Consider the following 17,062-nt stretch of genomic DNA (forward strand, 5'->3'; position numbering starts at 1 on the left):
ATAGGAGGGTTTAGTTCCACTTTAATATTCTGCCCAATGGAATGAATGAACATTTAAACGCACCGAAATGTGTTTGACAAATGCAGCTTTAGGAGCCTTTTTAAAGCCGCTTCACAGCCAAATTTCACCCACACCATTGCTGGCACTGGGAAAATGAGAAGCTGTCTCTTTTCTGCAACAGAGGTACATTAATGATATATTGGTACATTGGGAAGCTGGAATTTAGAAAAAAAAGGCCTATAAATGAGAAGTTCTGGAGACTTTCCTGATTGATGATATTACCAGGATATATTGGAAGGACCAGAACTTTACTTCTATTTGATGAGGAGCTCAGAGTTCTAATCCACCAATGTCCCCGAGGAATTCTCTGTCCCTATTTATTAAAGGTCCCATCAGGGCCGGCGCTACCACTAGGCGGATTAGGCAGCCGCCTAGAGCGCACTGCCGCCTAGAGCGCCCGGCCGCCGGTTATTCTACTACTCCCGCACTGTCCACAGAGCTTGCACTATACACAGGCAGCCGCTCTGAGACTCTGACATGTGTGAAGCAGCGCGCTCCCCCCCCCTCCGGTCTCCGCTCTCCGCTCTGACACATCAGTGACATCATGTGGTGTGCGTCCACACTGTCCAGAACACCCCCCAGCCCGCTCTCCACTCTGACTCGGAGCAGAGATAGTTCTGAGCAGCAGCACCAGCCCCCACGCTCTGCGCTCTGACGTGTGTGTCCAGCGTCCACCACAACCCCCCCCCCCCCCCGGAGGATGCTCTCCTGCACTGGCCGTGTCACATTGGAGTGGAGCCGAAAGTAAATCATGGGACAGTCGCGCGGCGGCTCTCCGGGCTTGGGGATAGATGGAGGCGGAGCCTGGACACAGACAGAGGCAGGTACGAAGTGGGCATACGGGCGCCAAGTATGTACCTAGCCCCCCCCCCCCCCCCCCGAGGCTGCATTGATTGACAGTGGTGAAGCAGCATTGATGGTCACAGCTGAAACTGTATTACTGTAATTGATGGGCACAGGTGAAGCAGCATTAATGGGCACAGGTGGGGCTGGGCTGTATTTGATAGGCGCTGGCTGTATTTGATGGGCACCGGTGACGCAGCATTAATGGGCGCTGGTGAGACTACTTTTGATGGGCGCTAGTGGGGCTGCCTGCATTTGATGAGCACAGGTGAGGCTGCGTTTGATGGGCGCTGGTGAGGCTGCGTTTGATGGGCGCTGGTGAGGCTGCGTTTGATGGGCGCTGGTGAGGCTGCGTTTGATGGGCGCTGGTAAGACTGCGTTTGATGGGCGCTGGTGAGACTGCGTTTGATGGGCGCTGGTAAGACTGCGTTTGATGGGCGCTGGTGAGACTGCGTTTGATGGGCGCTGGTGAGACTGCGTTTGATGGGCGCTGGTGAGACTGCGTTTGATGGGCGCTGGTGAGGCTACGTTTGATGGTCGCTGGTGAGACTGCGTTTGATGGGCGCTGGTGAGGCTGCGTTTGATGGGCGCTGGTGAGGCTGCGTTTGATGGGCGCTGGTGAGACTGCGTTTGATGGGCGCTGGTGAGGCTGCGTTTGATGGACGCTGGTGAAACTGCGTTTGATGGGCGCTGGTGAAACTGCGTTTGATGGGCGCTGGTGAGGCTGCGTTTGATGGGCGCTGGTGAGACTGCGTTTGATGGGCGCTGGTAAAGCTGTGTTTGATGGGCGCTGGTGAGACTGCGTTTGATGGGCACTGGTGAGGCTGCGTTTGATGGACGCTGGTGAAACTGCGTTTGATGGACGCTGGTGAAACTGCGTTTGATGGACGCTGGTGAAACTGCGTTTGATGGACGCTGGTGAGACTGCGTTTGATGGGCTCTGGTGAGGCTGCGTTTGATGGACGCTGGTGAAACTGCGTTTGATGGACGCTGGTGAGGCTGCGTTTGATGGACGCTGGTGAGGCTGCGTTTGATGGGCGCTGGTGAGACTGCGTTTGATGGGCGCTGGTGAGGCTGCGTTTGATGGGCGCGGGTGAGGCTGTGTTTGATGGGCGCTAGTGGGGCTGCATTTGATGAGCACAGGTGAGACTGTATTTGATGGGCCCAGGTGAGACTGTATTTGATGGGCCCAGGTGAGGCTGCATTTCATTGGCACTAAGGATGAGCTCTGGCGTGTTTGTATAGTACACGTGCAGAGCCCGCCAGGAAGTGTGCACGGCGCTGTGCTAATCACAGCCAGGGAGACATTGTCCCGATGCTCGGCTGCAGGGATCGTGAAATGTCTCCCTGGCTGTTATTAGCGCAGCGCCATTCACACTTCCTGGCGGGCTCTGCACGTGTTCTATGCGAACACGCCAGAGCTCATCCTTCATTATCACAGGTGAGGCTGCATTTGATGGGCACAGGTGAGACTGTATTTGATGGGCACTGGTAAAACTTCCTGAATTTGATGGGCACAGGTGAGGCTGCATTGATTGGCACTGGTGAAGCGGCATCACTTACAGTCACACACAGACACTGAAACACACAATGCATTCCTGTAGACACACAAAAACCTCTGGTCCCTTTATTAAAAAGGTGTGGTGTACATGGGTAGGGCAATGGGGGTGGAGTCAGGGGTGGAGCTAAAGGTGTGCGCCGCTTTTTGCATTAGGGTGTGCACCCCAAATGTATTAAAACATGAACGGGGTTAATAGGGCAGTGGATGGTGTCAGTAGAGCAGTGGACTTGTCAGTAGGGCAGAGGTTGGTGTCCGCAGGGCAGTGGATGGTGTCAGTATGTTTTTGTTTGTGTTATTTTTTTAAAAGACTTTTAGGAGCTTCATTGGGGGGCTTTGGTGGAATATTAGCAAGGGGACTCTGCACCGCATGGGGTGATTAGGGTGTGCCCTGGCACACCCCCTGCGTGCGCCTATTGGTGGAGCGGGGGGGGGGGGCGGCAAAATGAGGTTTCGCCTAGGGTGTCAAAAATCCTTGCACCAGCCCTGGGTCCCATCAGGATTATCAGTTCTCTTACTAACAATAACAATCCATTTATCAGATTTATTCCCATGAATGTTCCAGTGATGACATCTGTGATTGTGTTTCTTTATAAAAGAGGAAGGGGGTTTTTGTACGGCTCTGTATCACTGTGTGAGAGGAATCATAACCCTGCTGACAGTAATATTTTCCATCATCATCTTCAGTCACACCGGTAATTGTCAGAGTGTAACGAGATCCATCTTTCCTCCCAGAGAACCGGCCTGGGACTCCTGTGTGTCGGACGGTTGCACCACGGATGAGAAGTGTTGGAGACTTTCCTGATTTCTGTTGGTACCAGGCTATGTAGTTCCCAGTATCAGCACTGGATGTACATGTGATGGTGACTGTCTGTCCCGGGGACACAGAGCTAGAATCCGGAGTCTGAGTCATCACAATCTCTCCACAGGATCCTGAGGATGGGGAGAGACATATTGATTATTGATTTCCTATCAATCCTGATGTGTGTATTTATTGTACAATGTATAGATGTATGTGCAGAGGATGATGGAAGGAGCCTCATCTCTCACCCTGAATAGAAATGAAGATGACAGCCAGCAGATAACTGGGAGAAATCATCTTGATGTTTCTGGAGGGTCAGATCCAAACTAGAAGACGTCTCCTGTACAATGAGATATATAGAGAGAGTGACAGGGGAGGTGTTCCCCCCACACACTGTGTATGCAAATACCGGGGAGATGGAAATTAGAATTCTCAGATCAGTGATCTGTGATAGAAACACTCCAGTGGATCTCATCTACATCTGATCACACTATATACACATTATACTCACCACTGTTCTCCTCAACGAAGGGGAAAAATTATAAAACAATTAATGGATGGATGTGAGAAGCATTGCCCACCCTTGAATAAGTCTGGATGTATTTTTCTTAATACAGTGATTTGATATGATCTCAAGTCTGTCTAATGGCCGTAATGCTGTATTCTTTTCTGAAATATCGCTGTAAGAAAAATACCACATTATGGCCACTAGATGGAGCTGACGATCATAGGAAATCACTGTATACATCCAGATTTTGTCACGGATGAACACAAGCTTGTAAGGTTCATCCAATAAATTCTGTATAAATAGACCCCTAAGTGTCATAAGATGTCACACTATAGAAGCTGTGAATCAAAAAGGTAGGAAAAAGAAGCATATGAATCCTGCTGATAACTATATATGAGCTCGTTAAATTGAAAAAAAAAACAAAAAAAACATCAGTAATTCTACATCCAATTATTACATTTATTATCATTATTTTATACACAGTTTTTAATAGTACATAATAGTTTACATTTAAAGGGGAGGTTCACCCTAAAAACCACTTTCTCTAATTACACTGGCCCCCCACATTACAATACGATTATGCCTGTTATGTTTTTTTTGATGCTGTACATACCTTCGTACAGCTATTCACCCGTGGCTACGCCCACTCGCGTGGGACTCGCAACCCCCGAAGCCACGGGTGAATAGCTGTACGAAGGTATGTACAGCATAAAAAAAAACATAACAGGCATAATCGTATTGTAATGTGGGGGGCCAGTGTAATTAGAGAAAGTGTTTTTTAGGGTGAACCTCCCCTTTAACCACTTGCCGAACGGCCTCACGGCAATATACGTTGGCAGAATGGCATGGGCAGGCAAATGGACGTACCTGTACATCCTTTGAATTTGTTGCCCAGCGGGCGCGCTCGCAACGCCGCATGCCTCGTGAATGCGAAGTTCCCGGGTGGCCCGCAATCGCGGTTGGCAAAGGCAGAACAGGGGGATGACATGTCATGGATCTACTGTTCCCTTCAGTGCCCCCTAGTGGTTAACCCCTTCACTGCCAGTCTCATTTTTACAGTAATCAGTGCATTTTTTTCCTCCCTCCCTATCTGTGCATTTTTATAGCACTGATCGCTGTATCGATGACAATAGTCCCAAAAATGTGTCAAACGTGTCCGATATATCCGCCATAAAGTCGCAGTCATGATAAAAATTGCAGATTGCCGCCATTACTAGTAAAAAAAAAATAATAGTAAAAATGCCATAAATCTACCCCCTATTTTGTAGACGCTATAACTTTTGCACAAACCAATCAATATACACTTATTGTGATTTTTTTTACCAAAAATGTGTATAATAATATGTATCGGCCTAAATTGAGGAAAAATTTGTTTTAAAAAAATAAAAAATGGAGATATTTATTATAGCAAAAGTACAAAATATTGCTTTTTCTCAAAATTGTCGCTCTATTTTTGTTTATTGCGCAAAAAAATAAAAACCGCAGAGGTGATCAAATACCACCAAAAGAAAGCTCTATTTGTGGAAAAAAAATGACGTCAAATTTGTTTGGGAGCCACTTCGCACGACCGCGCAATTGTCAGTTAAAGCGACGCAGTGCCGTATCGCAAAAAGTGGCCCGGTCATTTGGCAGCCAAATGGACTAGAGCTGAAGTGGTTAAATAACATAAGAATACTCTAATGGGACAAGCGGATGAGCAGCTTCCCACCCCAGAAATACAGGAAAGCCTTCCAATTGGAAGAAACAATTGTCCCCTCCCCCTCCTTATCAGTGTTCTGTCTGGTAGAAGCTGACAGGTGAATGTAAATGACCAGGGGGGGAATACAAGAAAGGTCCCATATTGTAAGAGAGGAAACAGATCTTTATGGAGGAGTCAGAACTCTCTATGTCCATGTAAGGGACTGATAGGTAATCCAATAAGGGATCTTTCACAGCAGTGGCAATCTGTACCGTCCTCTGAAAGGTGATAGATTGCTTTTTAAAGGGTGGTATAGCAGCATCTGCCAGGCATTCGGGAGGCAATCCCGCCACCTTCTGAATTTCAGTTTTTTCTTTAATCCAAGGGAGGATTTTGTACTTCACCACAAATTCTTGTCTTGCAGTTGTGGCACGCTTCCTTTGTCTTTGCTGGGCATGTCTGACAGGAGGCTCTGCCTATCAAACTCTGTTAGCCAAGTTATAATTGCCACAGCCACAAAGCAATGCATCAGGGTGACGTCTTGTGTCCAACTCCAACTGGCTGTAATGGTAGGATTCATGTGGGCAGGTGGGGGTGGTAAAACAACGGTTCAGCCACTTTTTTTTAATCACCCCCCCCCCCCTGGACGCCCATTTAGGGCATGTAAGACTGAACTCTGTATATCTGAACATTTTTGTCCCCATCCCCAGTTCCTGAAATATGATACTGTCAGAGCTTTTTCTATGAGCTTTTATGAACTTTGTGGTGAATGAAGTTTTTACTTCTCTTTTCCAATATTTCCTTCATTTCTGGAGCCAGTGCTAATCTCCCACTGTGAGTCTGGTTTGTATGTAACAAGTAATTATGACAAGTAATTATAAGACCTCATACACATGGGCATATGGATTTATTCTACCAGAAGAAATGTCTCTAAGTACGAGAATTTATGCACATAAGACATTGGGCCAGATTCAGATAGATCAGTGGATCTTTAGATCCGCGTAATCTATCTGATTTAAGATCCGCTGCCGCAAGTTTTAGTGGCAAGTGGGTAATTCACTAAACACTTACCTCCAAACTTGTGGCGGCGTATCTTAAATCCCCCGGCGGAATTCAAATCCCGCGGCTAGGGGGAGTGTAGCATTTAAATCAGGCGCGTCCCCGTGCCGATTTAACTGCGCTTGCGCCGTCCGCGAATTTTCCCGGCGTGCATTGCTCCCAAAGACGTCACTAGGACGTCATTGGTTTAGGCGTGAGCGTAACTTGCGACAAGCGGTTTTGTGAATCGACGTACGCAAACGGTGTAAAAAAAAAAAAAATTGACGCGGGAACGACGGTCATACTTAACATTGGCTGCGCCTCATAGAAGCAGGGGTAATTATACGCCGGGAAAACGCTTACGTAAACGACGTAAAGTGACTGCGTCAGGCCCGCGTACGTTTGTGAATTGGCGTATCTCGCTGATTTACATATCGTCGCAGTAAATCAGCGAGAACGCCCCCAGCGGCCATTTTAAATTTGCAGTTAAGATCCGACGGTGTAACACAGTTACACCTGTCGGATCTTAGGCATATCTATGCGTAACTGATTCTATGAATCAGACGCATAGATACAACCGGCCTAACTCAGAGATACAACGGCGTATCTCATTGAGAATCTGGCCCATTGAGTGTAAATGCATTCTACTGGTCAGAATAATAATCTATGAATACACGTCCCCACACATGGAATGCATGTACATGTATAAATTATACCCATAAACTCCTCTCAGAATGCAGCTTTGGTGCATTTTATTTTCTGCCTGTAAACGCTCCTCTTCTAATATTCCTGTAAATACCTATGGGTGCATGGCCACATAGACCATCATAGAGGTCCTTCTACAGGTGTAAAAAAAAAACACTGAATGTCTGTATAAATCATGTTTTTTAAGCCCAATGTACATAATTCCTAACACCAAACTGGGAAAAATACATACTGAGCATTTTCTTGTAGCCGCAATTAGAAAAAAAAAAAAAAAAAATCACCAGTAGATGGCAGTATCAGTCCATTTTTTTATGTATTATAAGAATAAGGTTAGGAAGATCAGTAAGCATGTTACACCGAAATTGACTTTGCAGGTAAATGATCCAGTGTAAGGCTATGCCTGAGGATCAGGTGAATCTTGAGCTGGATCCAGCCTCTAAATGACGCTCTATGTTATCCTATGTGGCCGTACACACATAGGTTTTTAACCACTTCAATACCGGGCACTTTCACCCCCTTCCTGCCCAAGCCATTTTTCAGCTTTCAGCGCTGTCACAATTTGAATGACAAATGCGCGGTCATGCAACACTGCACCCAGATTACATTTTAACAATTTTTCCCCACAAATAGAGCTTTCTTTTGGTGGTATTTGATCATCCCTGCGGTTTTTATTTTTTGCGCTATAAACAAAAAAAGTCTGACAATTTTGAAAAAAACTAATTTTTGCTATAATACATATCCCAATTTTTTTTTACATTTTTTTTTTTTTTTCTCAGTTTAGGCCGATATGTATTCTTCTTCTTATTTTTGGTAAAAAAAACACAATAAGCGTATATTGATTGGTTTGCGCAAAAGGTATAGCGCCTACAAAATAGGGGATAGATTTATGACTTTTTTTACTAGTAATGGCCGTTATCTGCGCTTTTTGTCAGGACTGCAATATTGCAGCGGACAGATCGGACACTTTTGACACTGTTTTGGGACCATTCACCTTTTTTTTTTTTCATTCAAATTTATGTTTATTTTCAATAAAAGTACATACATTTGTACTAAAACAGCAGTATACAATTTAGTAATACACAGTAAATAATAAATCCAATGCATTGCTTTACATAGAAGATGGTCTTGTCATAGAAACTGACTATCATATACAGCCATATCATATGCTATCACCATACGGTGAGAGTATAACAGATTGTAATAGTTAAAAAGAAAAGCTAGGTATAACCAATAATTTATAATTAAATAAATAAAAGGATATTTCCATATACTATATAATTCCTTAGACTTATTGTTGTCACACAATAAAAAAACCCCATGTGTGTACTGGGTCTAATACCATTCACCTTTATACAGCGAACAGTGCTATAAATATGCACTGATTACTGTATAAATGTGACTGGCAGGGAAGGGGTTAACATGAGGGGCCGATCAAGGGGTTAAATGTAAAAAAAAAAACAGATTTGTGGGACACAACTAATCAAAACAAGACACCACATCCCATATATAGTAGAAAAATAGGAAAATGGCAAAAGGGTAACAAACCCCGGGACTTTAAAGGTGTCAAATTGAATAAATCACTTATTATCGATATTATAATATTATCGATTTATTCAATTTGACACCTTTAAAGTCCCGGGGTTTGTTACCCTTTTGCCATTTTCCTATTTTTCTACAAGGGGTTAAATGTGTGCCCTAGGGGGTGATTCTAACTGTAGGGGGAGGGGACTGACTGGGGCAGGTGACCGATCCGTGTCCCTATATACAAGGGACGCACCATCGGTCTCCTCTCCCTGACAGGAACTTGATCTGTGTGTTTAAATCCAGAGATCCACAGTCCTGCTTAGTTACTGGGCAATCGCGGGTGCCTTGCGGACATCGCGGCTGCCGGGCATGCACATTCGGTTCCCAGTGACTGGGCGCGCCTGCCCCCTAGTGGCTCGGGAAGGCGATATGACGTCTTCCCAGAACGAGAGGCCTAGTGGTTAAAGGCTCATTAGAGTGTTTAGAGGTTAAAAAAAAATGCACCACCAGCGCATTCAGGAGAGGAGTGTTTGGGCAGAAAAAACACTGAATGTGCCTAATCGTATCTAAATGTGCGTACATGCATCTAAATACTAGGCTCTAGTAATAAGACTAGAATTAAACCCATCAATTTAATAGTAGACACGTGCAATTCGTTAAGTTTCCGAATTTGTTTTTTAACAAATTTCGGCAAATTCATCAATTCGGAAACATTTGAATTAACGAAAACCCGTTTAACTAATTTTTCTTAAATTCTAAAATTCTAAAATCTGAAATAATAACTATTAAATACAGTGGAACCTCGGATTGCGAGTAACGTGGTTAACAAGCGTTTCGCAATACAAGCACTGTATTTTTGGCCTAAAAGTGGGGGGCGCCAGAGCCGAGTAGAGCCGAACATCGCCGATCGCAGTCGAACGGCGCCGTTCGGAATTGCACGGAAAGGACAGAGGACTGCTTGGCTGACCTCGGCAAATCTCGAAAACTAAGTCTTTCTGAGGTTTGCAGAGGTCAGCATTCATTATTTCGGATTATTCGTAACTTTGGATACATTTGTATTCGTAACGTTCACTAACATCCAAATTTAAAAGGAAATTCTAATACCTATAATTTAATAGTTAGTTATTATTAGTTAGTAAGTTATTATTTTAAATATTTCATATTTCTTGCCATGACACTCCACAAAAAAGCAAAACCCCAATAAATTCTTCTACCCCTGACATTTGCAGTGATACCACATATGTGATATTTGTTGTTTGTACCCATATTAGGGTTAAGAAACAATAATGTGTATTTTGCTTTTATCCCATCTAAACCATACTGACCTTGATCCTGACACTCTCAATGATCATGACAATATCTACCTATTTTATCTTTATTTTATTTATTTTTCTTTACACATGTTTGCCTAGAAAGAAAAAGGAAATAATGTATCTCTGTCTCCATTCAGAGGAGAACGAGAATACAGGTGTGATTTACCAATCACAGCACCCATGTGATAGGGAGTCCGTCCTCCCAGCTCCTGATCATTAGTAGAAGACCCGGAGCTGTCAGTGACAGTTCAGTCTCCATGCTGGGAGCTCACTATGGAGCGTACTATCAGCACAAATAATGGTGTTTATATATGGGGCTCCTCAGAAGGGGATGCTGGGGATCCATCATTCTGGAAGTTTCACCCACACCATTGCTGGCACTGGGAAAATGAGAAGCTGTCTCTTTTCTGCAACAGAGGTACATTAATGATATATTGGTACATCGGGAAGCTGGAATTTAGAAAAGAAAGGCCTATAAATGAGAAGTTCTGGAGACTTTCCTGATTGATGATATTACCAGGATATATTGGAAGGACCAGAACTTTACTTCTATTTGATGATGAGCTCAGAGTTCTAATCCACCAATGTCCCCGAGGAATTCTCTGTCCCTATTTATTAAAGGTCCCATCAGGATTATCAGTTCTCTTACTAACAATAACAATCCATTTATTAGATTTATTCCCATGAATGTTCCAGTGATGACATCTGTGATTGTGTTTCTTTATAAAAGAGGAAGGAGGTTTTTGTACGGCTCTGTATCACTGTGTGAGAGGGGAATCCCAATACTGCTGACAGTAATATTTTCCATCATCATCTCCAGTCGCTCCATTAATTGTTAATGTGAATTTAGATCCATATCCTGATCCACTGAACCTGTCCGGGATTCCGGATTGCCGAGTGCTGGCAGCTGCTATAAGAAGCTTTGGAGGCTGTTGGGGCTTCTGTTGGTACCAGGCTACCCAGTTTCTTACATTAGTACTGGATGTACATGTGATGGTGACTGTCTGTCCCGGGGACACAGAGCTAGAATCCGGAGTCTGAGTCATCACAATCTCTCCACAGGATCCTGAGGATGGGAAGAGACATATTGATTATTGATTTCCTATCAATCCTGATGTGTGTATTTATTATACAATGTATAGATGTATGTGCAGAGGATGATGGAAGGAGCCTCATCTCTCACCCTGAATAGAAATGAAGATGACAGCCAGCAGATAACTGGGAGAAATCATCTTGATGTTTCTGGAGGGTCAGATCCAAACTAGAAGACGTCTCCTGTACAATGAGATATATAGAGAGAGTGACAGGGGAGGTGTTCCCCCCACACACTGTGTATGCAAATACCGGGGAGATGGAAACTAGAATTCTCAGATCAGTGATCTGTGATAGAAACACTCCAGTGGATCTCATCTACATCTGATCTCACTAACACATTATACTCACCACTGTTCATCTCAACTAAGGGGACTAATTATAAAAAAAAAAACAACAGAAGAATAGAACAACCATTTGCCCATCCATGACAAATTCTGGACATACTGTATGTATTATAACACAATGATTTTTAGCTCCATCTAGAGGCCACATTCTAGTATTACATATTTCTGAAACACCTTAATCAGAAAAAAAAAAACACATTATGGCATTACCAGGAAATCCCTTTTTAACCACTTAAGACCCGGACCAAAATGCAGCTAAAGGACCTTGCCCCTTTTTGCGATTCGGCACTGCGTCGCTTTAACTGACAATTGCGCGGTCGTGCGACGTGGCTCCCAAACAAAATTGGCGTCCTTTTTTCCCCACAAATAGAGCTTTCTTTTGGTGGTATTTGATCACCTCTGTGGTTTTTATTTTTTGCGCTCTAAACAAAAATAGAGCGACAATTTTGAAAAAAATGCAATATTTTTTACTTTTTGCTATAATAAATATCCCCCAAAAATATATATAAAACATTTTTTTCCTCAGTTTAGGCCGATACGTATTATTCTACATATTTTTGGTAAAAAAAATCGCAATAACCGTTTATCAGTTGGTTTGCGCAAAATTTAGAGCGTTTACAAAATAGGGGATAGTTTTATTGCATTTTTATTAATTATTCTTTTTTTACTACTAATGTCGGCGATCAGTGATTTTTTTCGTGACTGCGACATTATGGCGGATACTTTGGACAATTTTGACACATTTTTGGGACCATTGTCATTTTCACAGCAAAAAATGCATTTAAAATGCATTGTTTACTGTGGAAATGACAGTTGCAGTTTGGGAGTTAACCACAGGGGGCGCTGAAGGAGTTCGGGTTCACCTAATGTGTGTTTACAACAGTAGGGGGGTGTGGCTGTAGGAGTGACGTCATCGATTGTGTCCCCCTATAAAAGGGATGACACGATCGATGCAGCCGCCACAGTGAAGAACGGGGAAGCCGTGTTTACATGTGGTTCTCCCCGTTCTTCAGCTCCAGGGACCGATCGCGGGACACCAGCGGCGATCGGGTCCCGTGGTCCCGGAGCTTCGGACCGGGTCGTGGGCGCGCGCCGCGGCTGCGCGCCCGTGAACCACGGCTGGGTTCATGTACAGGACTTACCTGTAAAATGTAAATGTAAAAATACATCCATACATTCATCAAGGATGGGGGAATGTTTGTCACCTTCATCCAACAAATGCTTTATAAACAGACCCCTAAGTGACAGGGGGGATGTTTTTCCCCAGAAGATGTGTATATACATTAAGCACGAGGATGAATGCAAATCCTGTTGATGATTATATATGAGAACCTTAATATATATAAATCTTTAAATGACTGGTCAATGATTTTATATCCAATTATTACATTTACTGTTATAGTTTCTATATTCTGCAATGGAAATGTTTGTTGGGTCATTTTGATTAATGATGTCACCGTAAAGAGGAACATCTATTAAAAAAACTTCATAATGACTATCAGAATATTTTTTTGCAATCTAGTGGTATGGTGTTCTAGTGGTGGATTTACATGTGATAATTGTCAGCTTTAGTCTGAATAATATTCTGTATCTGACCACATTTATTGTTCCTGTATTATTTCTCTGTCTGGTCACAGCCCCGCCCCCTGAGCAGGTCCAGATTTCTATACTTCTAAGGCCACTTTCAAACTGAGGTGAATTGTAGGCGTTTTAGCGCTAGAAATAGCCTCTAACTAATGCCTGAAAACAGCCTCCCCATTAATTTGTGTGACTTTTCATACTGGGGCGGTGAGCTTGCGGGACGTTCTGAAAAGTCCTGGGAGCATTATCTTTGGGGCGGTTTGGGAATGGTGTATACAGCCAGTGGCGGTTCGTCCATAGATGGCGCTGGAGCGCCGCCCCCTCTGGCTCTCACCGCCACTGAGTGAAATAACATAGATTCATGCATTGCACGAATCTATGTTATTTTCGCCGCTGCCGCTGTTATTCAGATGGTCGGCGCTCAATGTCCGGCCATCTGAATAACGCCAGCTGGTTGGCTGTAGGGAAATGTCTATCAAAGCCAACGGCTCTGATAGGCTTTCCCAATACAGCCCTCGGGTCCCGGAAGCTTATTCTCGGAGCGCACAGACTGTACGCCCCTTGAATAAGATGACAGGCGTCTCAGCCAATCACGTTGGCCGGTTCTGGCTACCTGTAACCTGATTGGCTGAGACGCCTGTCAGTCATCGAGGGCGGGAGAAGACATCGTGGGACGTGGATGCCTGACTCCAGTAAAGGTAAGTGCCGGGCGGGGGGGGGGGGGGGGAGAACGCAATTTACAGGGCACAGTGGCGACAATTGGCACAGCGGCGACCATTAAAGGGCACAGTGGCTGCGTTTAATGGCATGGCACAGTGGTGACAATGGATGGCACAGTGGCTGCGTTTAATGGCATGGCACAGTGGTGACAATGGATGGCACAGTGACTGCGTTTAATGGCATGGCACAGTGGTGACAATGTATGGCACAGTGGCTGCGTTTAATGGCATGGCACAGTGGTGACAATGTATGGCACAGTGTTGACAATGGATGGCACAGTGGTGACAATGGATGGCACAGTGGCTGCGTTTAATGGCATGGCACAGTGGTGACAATGTATGGCACAGTGGCTGCGTTTAATGGCATGGCACAGTGGTGACAATGGATGGCACAGTGACTGCGTTTAATGGCATGGCACAGTGGTGCGAATTGATGGCACAGTGGTGCGAATTGATGGCACAGTGACTGCATTTGATGGCATGGCACAGTGACTGCGTTTAATGGCATGGCACAGTGGTGCGAATTGATGGCACAGTGGTGCGAATTGATGGCACAGTGACTGCATTTGATGACATGGCACAGTGACTGCGTTTAATGGCATGTAACAGTGGCTGCGTTTGGGCACAGTGAGACTGCAATTTTTTTTTCCTTTGCGCCCCCCCAAAAATTTTGAGCACCAGCCGCCACTGTATACAGCGCTCCCAAAACATCCTCCCCATTGAAATGAATGTGCAGCGATTCCAAAGCGCCTAAAAAGCGTTTTGAAAGCACTGCAAAACGGGCGCTTTTAACCCTTTCTTCAGCCGCTAGCGGGGGTTAAAAACGCCCTGCTTGCGGCTGAATAGATGGGCGCTTTCAGTGTGAAAGTGGCCCACGTCATTATTATTGGTCCTCCCCCCCTGATCACACATCTTGGTAGCCATTCAGTACTCCTCACATAGGCGTGTGCACAGGGTGAGCCAGGTGTGCCCGGGCACATCCTAATCGGGTGATTATAAGTGGCACATTTTCACCCTGTTTAGACACCTGATATTTCACCAAATACATTTTTTCTCCTAAAAATTTAAAAAAAATGTAATTGTAAAAAGTAATAAAAAAAAACTACAGACACCGTTCACTGTCCTACCGACACCATCACATGCTCTACTGACGCTGTCAGTATATATACACATACACTCACATGCATTGGTGGTTGAACTTTGGGGTGCACACACAATGCAATAGGCTGAGCACACCTCTGACTCCTCAGTATAAATAAGTGAAGGTTTCCTCAGAAATATCTCCTTATATTTTTTTTCTAAATAGAAAATAATGAAACAAGATATTTCCATCTCAAGAAATGTTCGTCTCCCTTATCAATGGTCTTTGTGGCCTTCACAAAAAACACAATTCATCCTTGTTTAGGGCTCTTTTACAGGGGTAGCAGTGGGGTTGTCACCTCATCCCTTTAAATCTGAACACTGAGGGGCAGATCCACATACATATACTGCACCCGGCGCAGATGTAAGATGCACTACGCCGCTGTAACTTACCTGGCTTTGGTTCGAATCCTCAACGAATTTGCGCCGTAAGTTACGGCGGCGTAGTGTATCTCTCGCGGCGGAATTTAAATTGGGCGGGTAGGGGCCGTGTTTCATTTAAATGAAGCGCGTCCCCGCGCCGAACGAACTGCGCATGCGCCGTCAGTAAAAACTCCCAGGGTGCATTGCTCCAAATGACGTCGCAAGGACGTCATTGTTTTCAACGTGAACGTAAATGGCGTCCAGCCCCATTCACGGAGGACTTACACAAACGACGTACAATTTATAAAATTAGACGCGGGAACGACGGCCATACTAAACATTGAGTACGCCACCAGATAGCAGCTTTAATTATACGCTGGAAAAAGCCGAACGGAAACGACGTAAAAAAATTTGACGGCCGGTCGTACGTTCGTGGATCGTCGGAAATAGCTAATTTGCATACTCGACGCGGATTACGACGAGAACGCCACCTAGCGGACGCCTAAAAATTGCACCTAAGATCCGACGGCGTACAAAGACGTACGCCTGTCCGATCTAACACAGATGCCGTCGTATCTTGTTTTGTGGATACCAAAACAAAGATACGACGCGCAAAATTCGAAATTACGCGGCGTATCAAGAGATACGTTGCGTAATTTCTTTGAGGATCTGCCCCAAAATAATTACACAGGTTCTGACGCTAATTTAATGCAGATAAGGCACCAAGTGAGTTTAACCACTTGCCGACCACCGCACGCAGATGTACGTCAACACAATGGCACGGGCAGGCACATTGACGTACCTATACGTCCCTTTAAATTTGCTGCCCAGCGTCGCTTGTCTCATCAGCGTGCATGTGGGCAGGGCCGTCTTTAATATGGTTTGGGCCCTGGGCAAACATTTTTTTTGGGCCCCCTTCCAGCTTGTTTTGGGCCTGGCTGGTTCACATGTATGTTTTGGCGGTCCTCATTTGTGCATTGATTTGAATGGGCTGCCATGCCTTTGTTTCCTGCAGAAAAAAGGTGCATTCAGCATTTTAAAAATACAGTTGCCTTGAAATCCATTCTGCTTTTGCACCATGCTACTTACCTGCAGTTCTTGCACACACAAACGCACTGTGTTTTTAAAAGCGTGACCTAAACATCTAAAAATGCAGCAAGTTTGACAGTGCGGGAACTGCAGATAAGTCACAGCAGAAAGCAGAATGGACAGACAGTGCTGTATTTCAGTGCTTGATGGGCATAGGTGTGCCGTGTGTGCAGCCTATTACATGAGGCATGCACTTTTCTTTGCAGGAAACGCAGGCATGGCGGCCCATTCAAATGAATGGGCTGCTGTGCCTGCGCAAATGTGGGCCGCCAAAACACATACATGTGAACCAGCCAGGCCCAAAATTAGCCCATCAAGCAGTTAAATACAGACAGTAATGCCATGTGCTCTGAGGCTTTACTCAGCCTGGACTGCAGGTCTGGTCTGTGATTTAAAGAGTTCCTCTATTTTACACATGGCATGGCATGGGGTCCCATGGTGCTAAAGTAGAATGGACAGACGGTGCTGTGACCCCCATGCCATGCCATGTGTAAAATAGAGGAACTTTTTAAAACACTGACCAGACCTGCAGTGAATCATCAAATATTATAAAGACTTTGGGCACACTCTACAGAAAACTTCAATTTACAATATAGATTAGCAAACAGTGACATACCTTGAGGAGCAGGACATGAAGAAGTCAGCCTCGGGAAGAGCAAACTGGGGATGTTATAAAATCACATTCTAATTCACTTTTATATA

The 17,062-nt window shown here is 44.7% G+C and overlaps 2 gene segments (V, D, J or C); both read right to left on the minus strand.

Annotated features, from left to right (window-relative positions):
• Nucleotides 1-3,005: 3,005 nt before the first annotated feature.
• Nucleotides 3,006-3,672, minus strand: LOC120943300. The segment is given in 2 exon segments: nt 3,006-3,394; nt 3,512-3,672. Coding segments are annotated over 2 exon segments (438 nt in total).
• Nucleotides 3,673-10,608: 6,936 nt separating this feature from the next.
• LOC120924505 lies at nt 10,609-11,372 on the minus strand. The segment is given in 2 exon segments: nt 10,609-11,095; nt 11,213-11,372. Coding segments are annotated over 2 exon segments (357 nt in total).
• Between the last annotated feature and the right edge of the window lie 5,690 nt (nt 11,373-17,062).

This window comes from Rana temporaria, chromosome 1 (assembly GCF_905171775.1).
Source record: "Rana temporaria chromosome 1, aRanTem1.1, whole genome shotgun sequence".
Taxonomy (NCBI): Eukaryota; Metazoa; Chordata; class Amphibia; order Anura; family Ranidae; genus Rana; species Rana temporaria.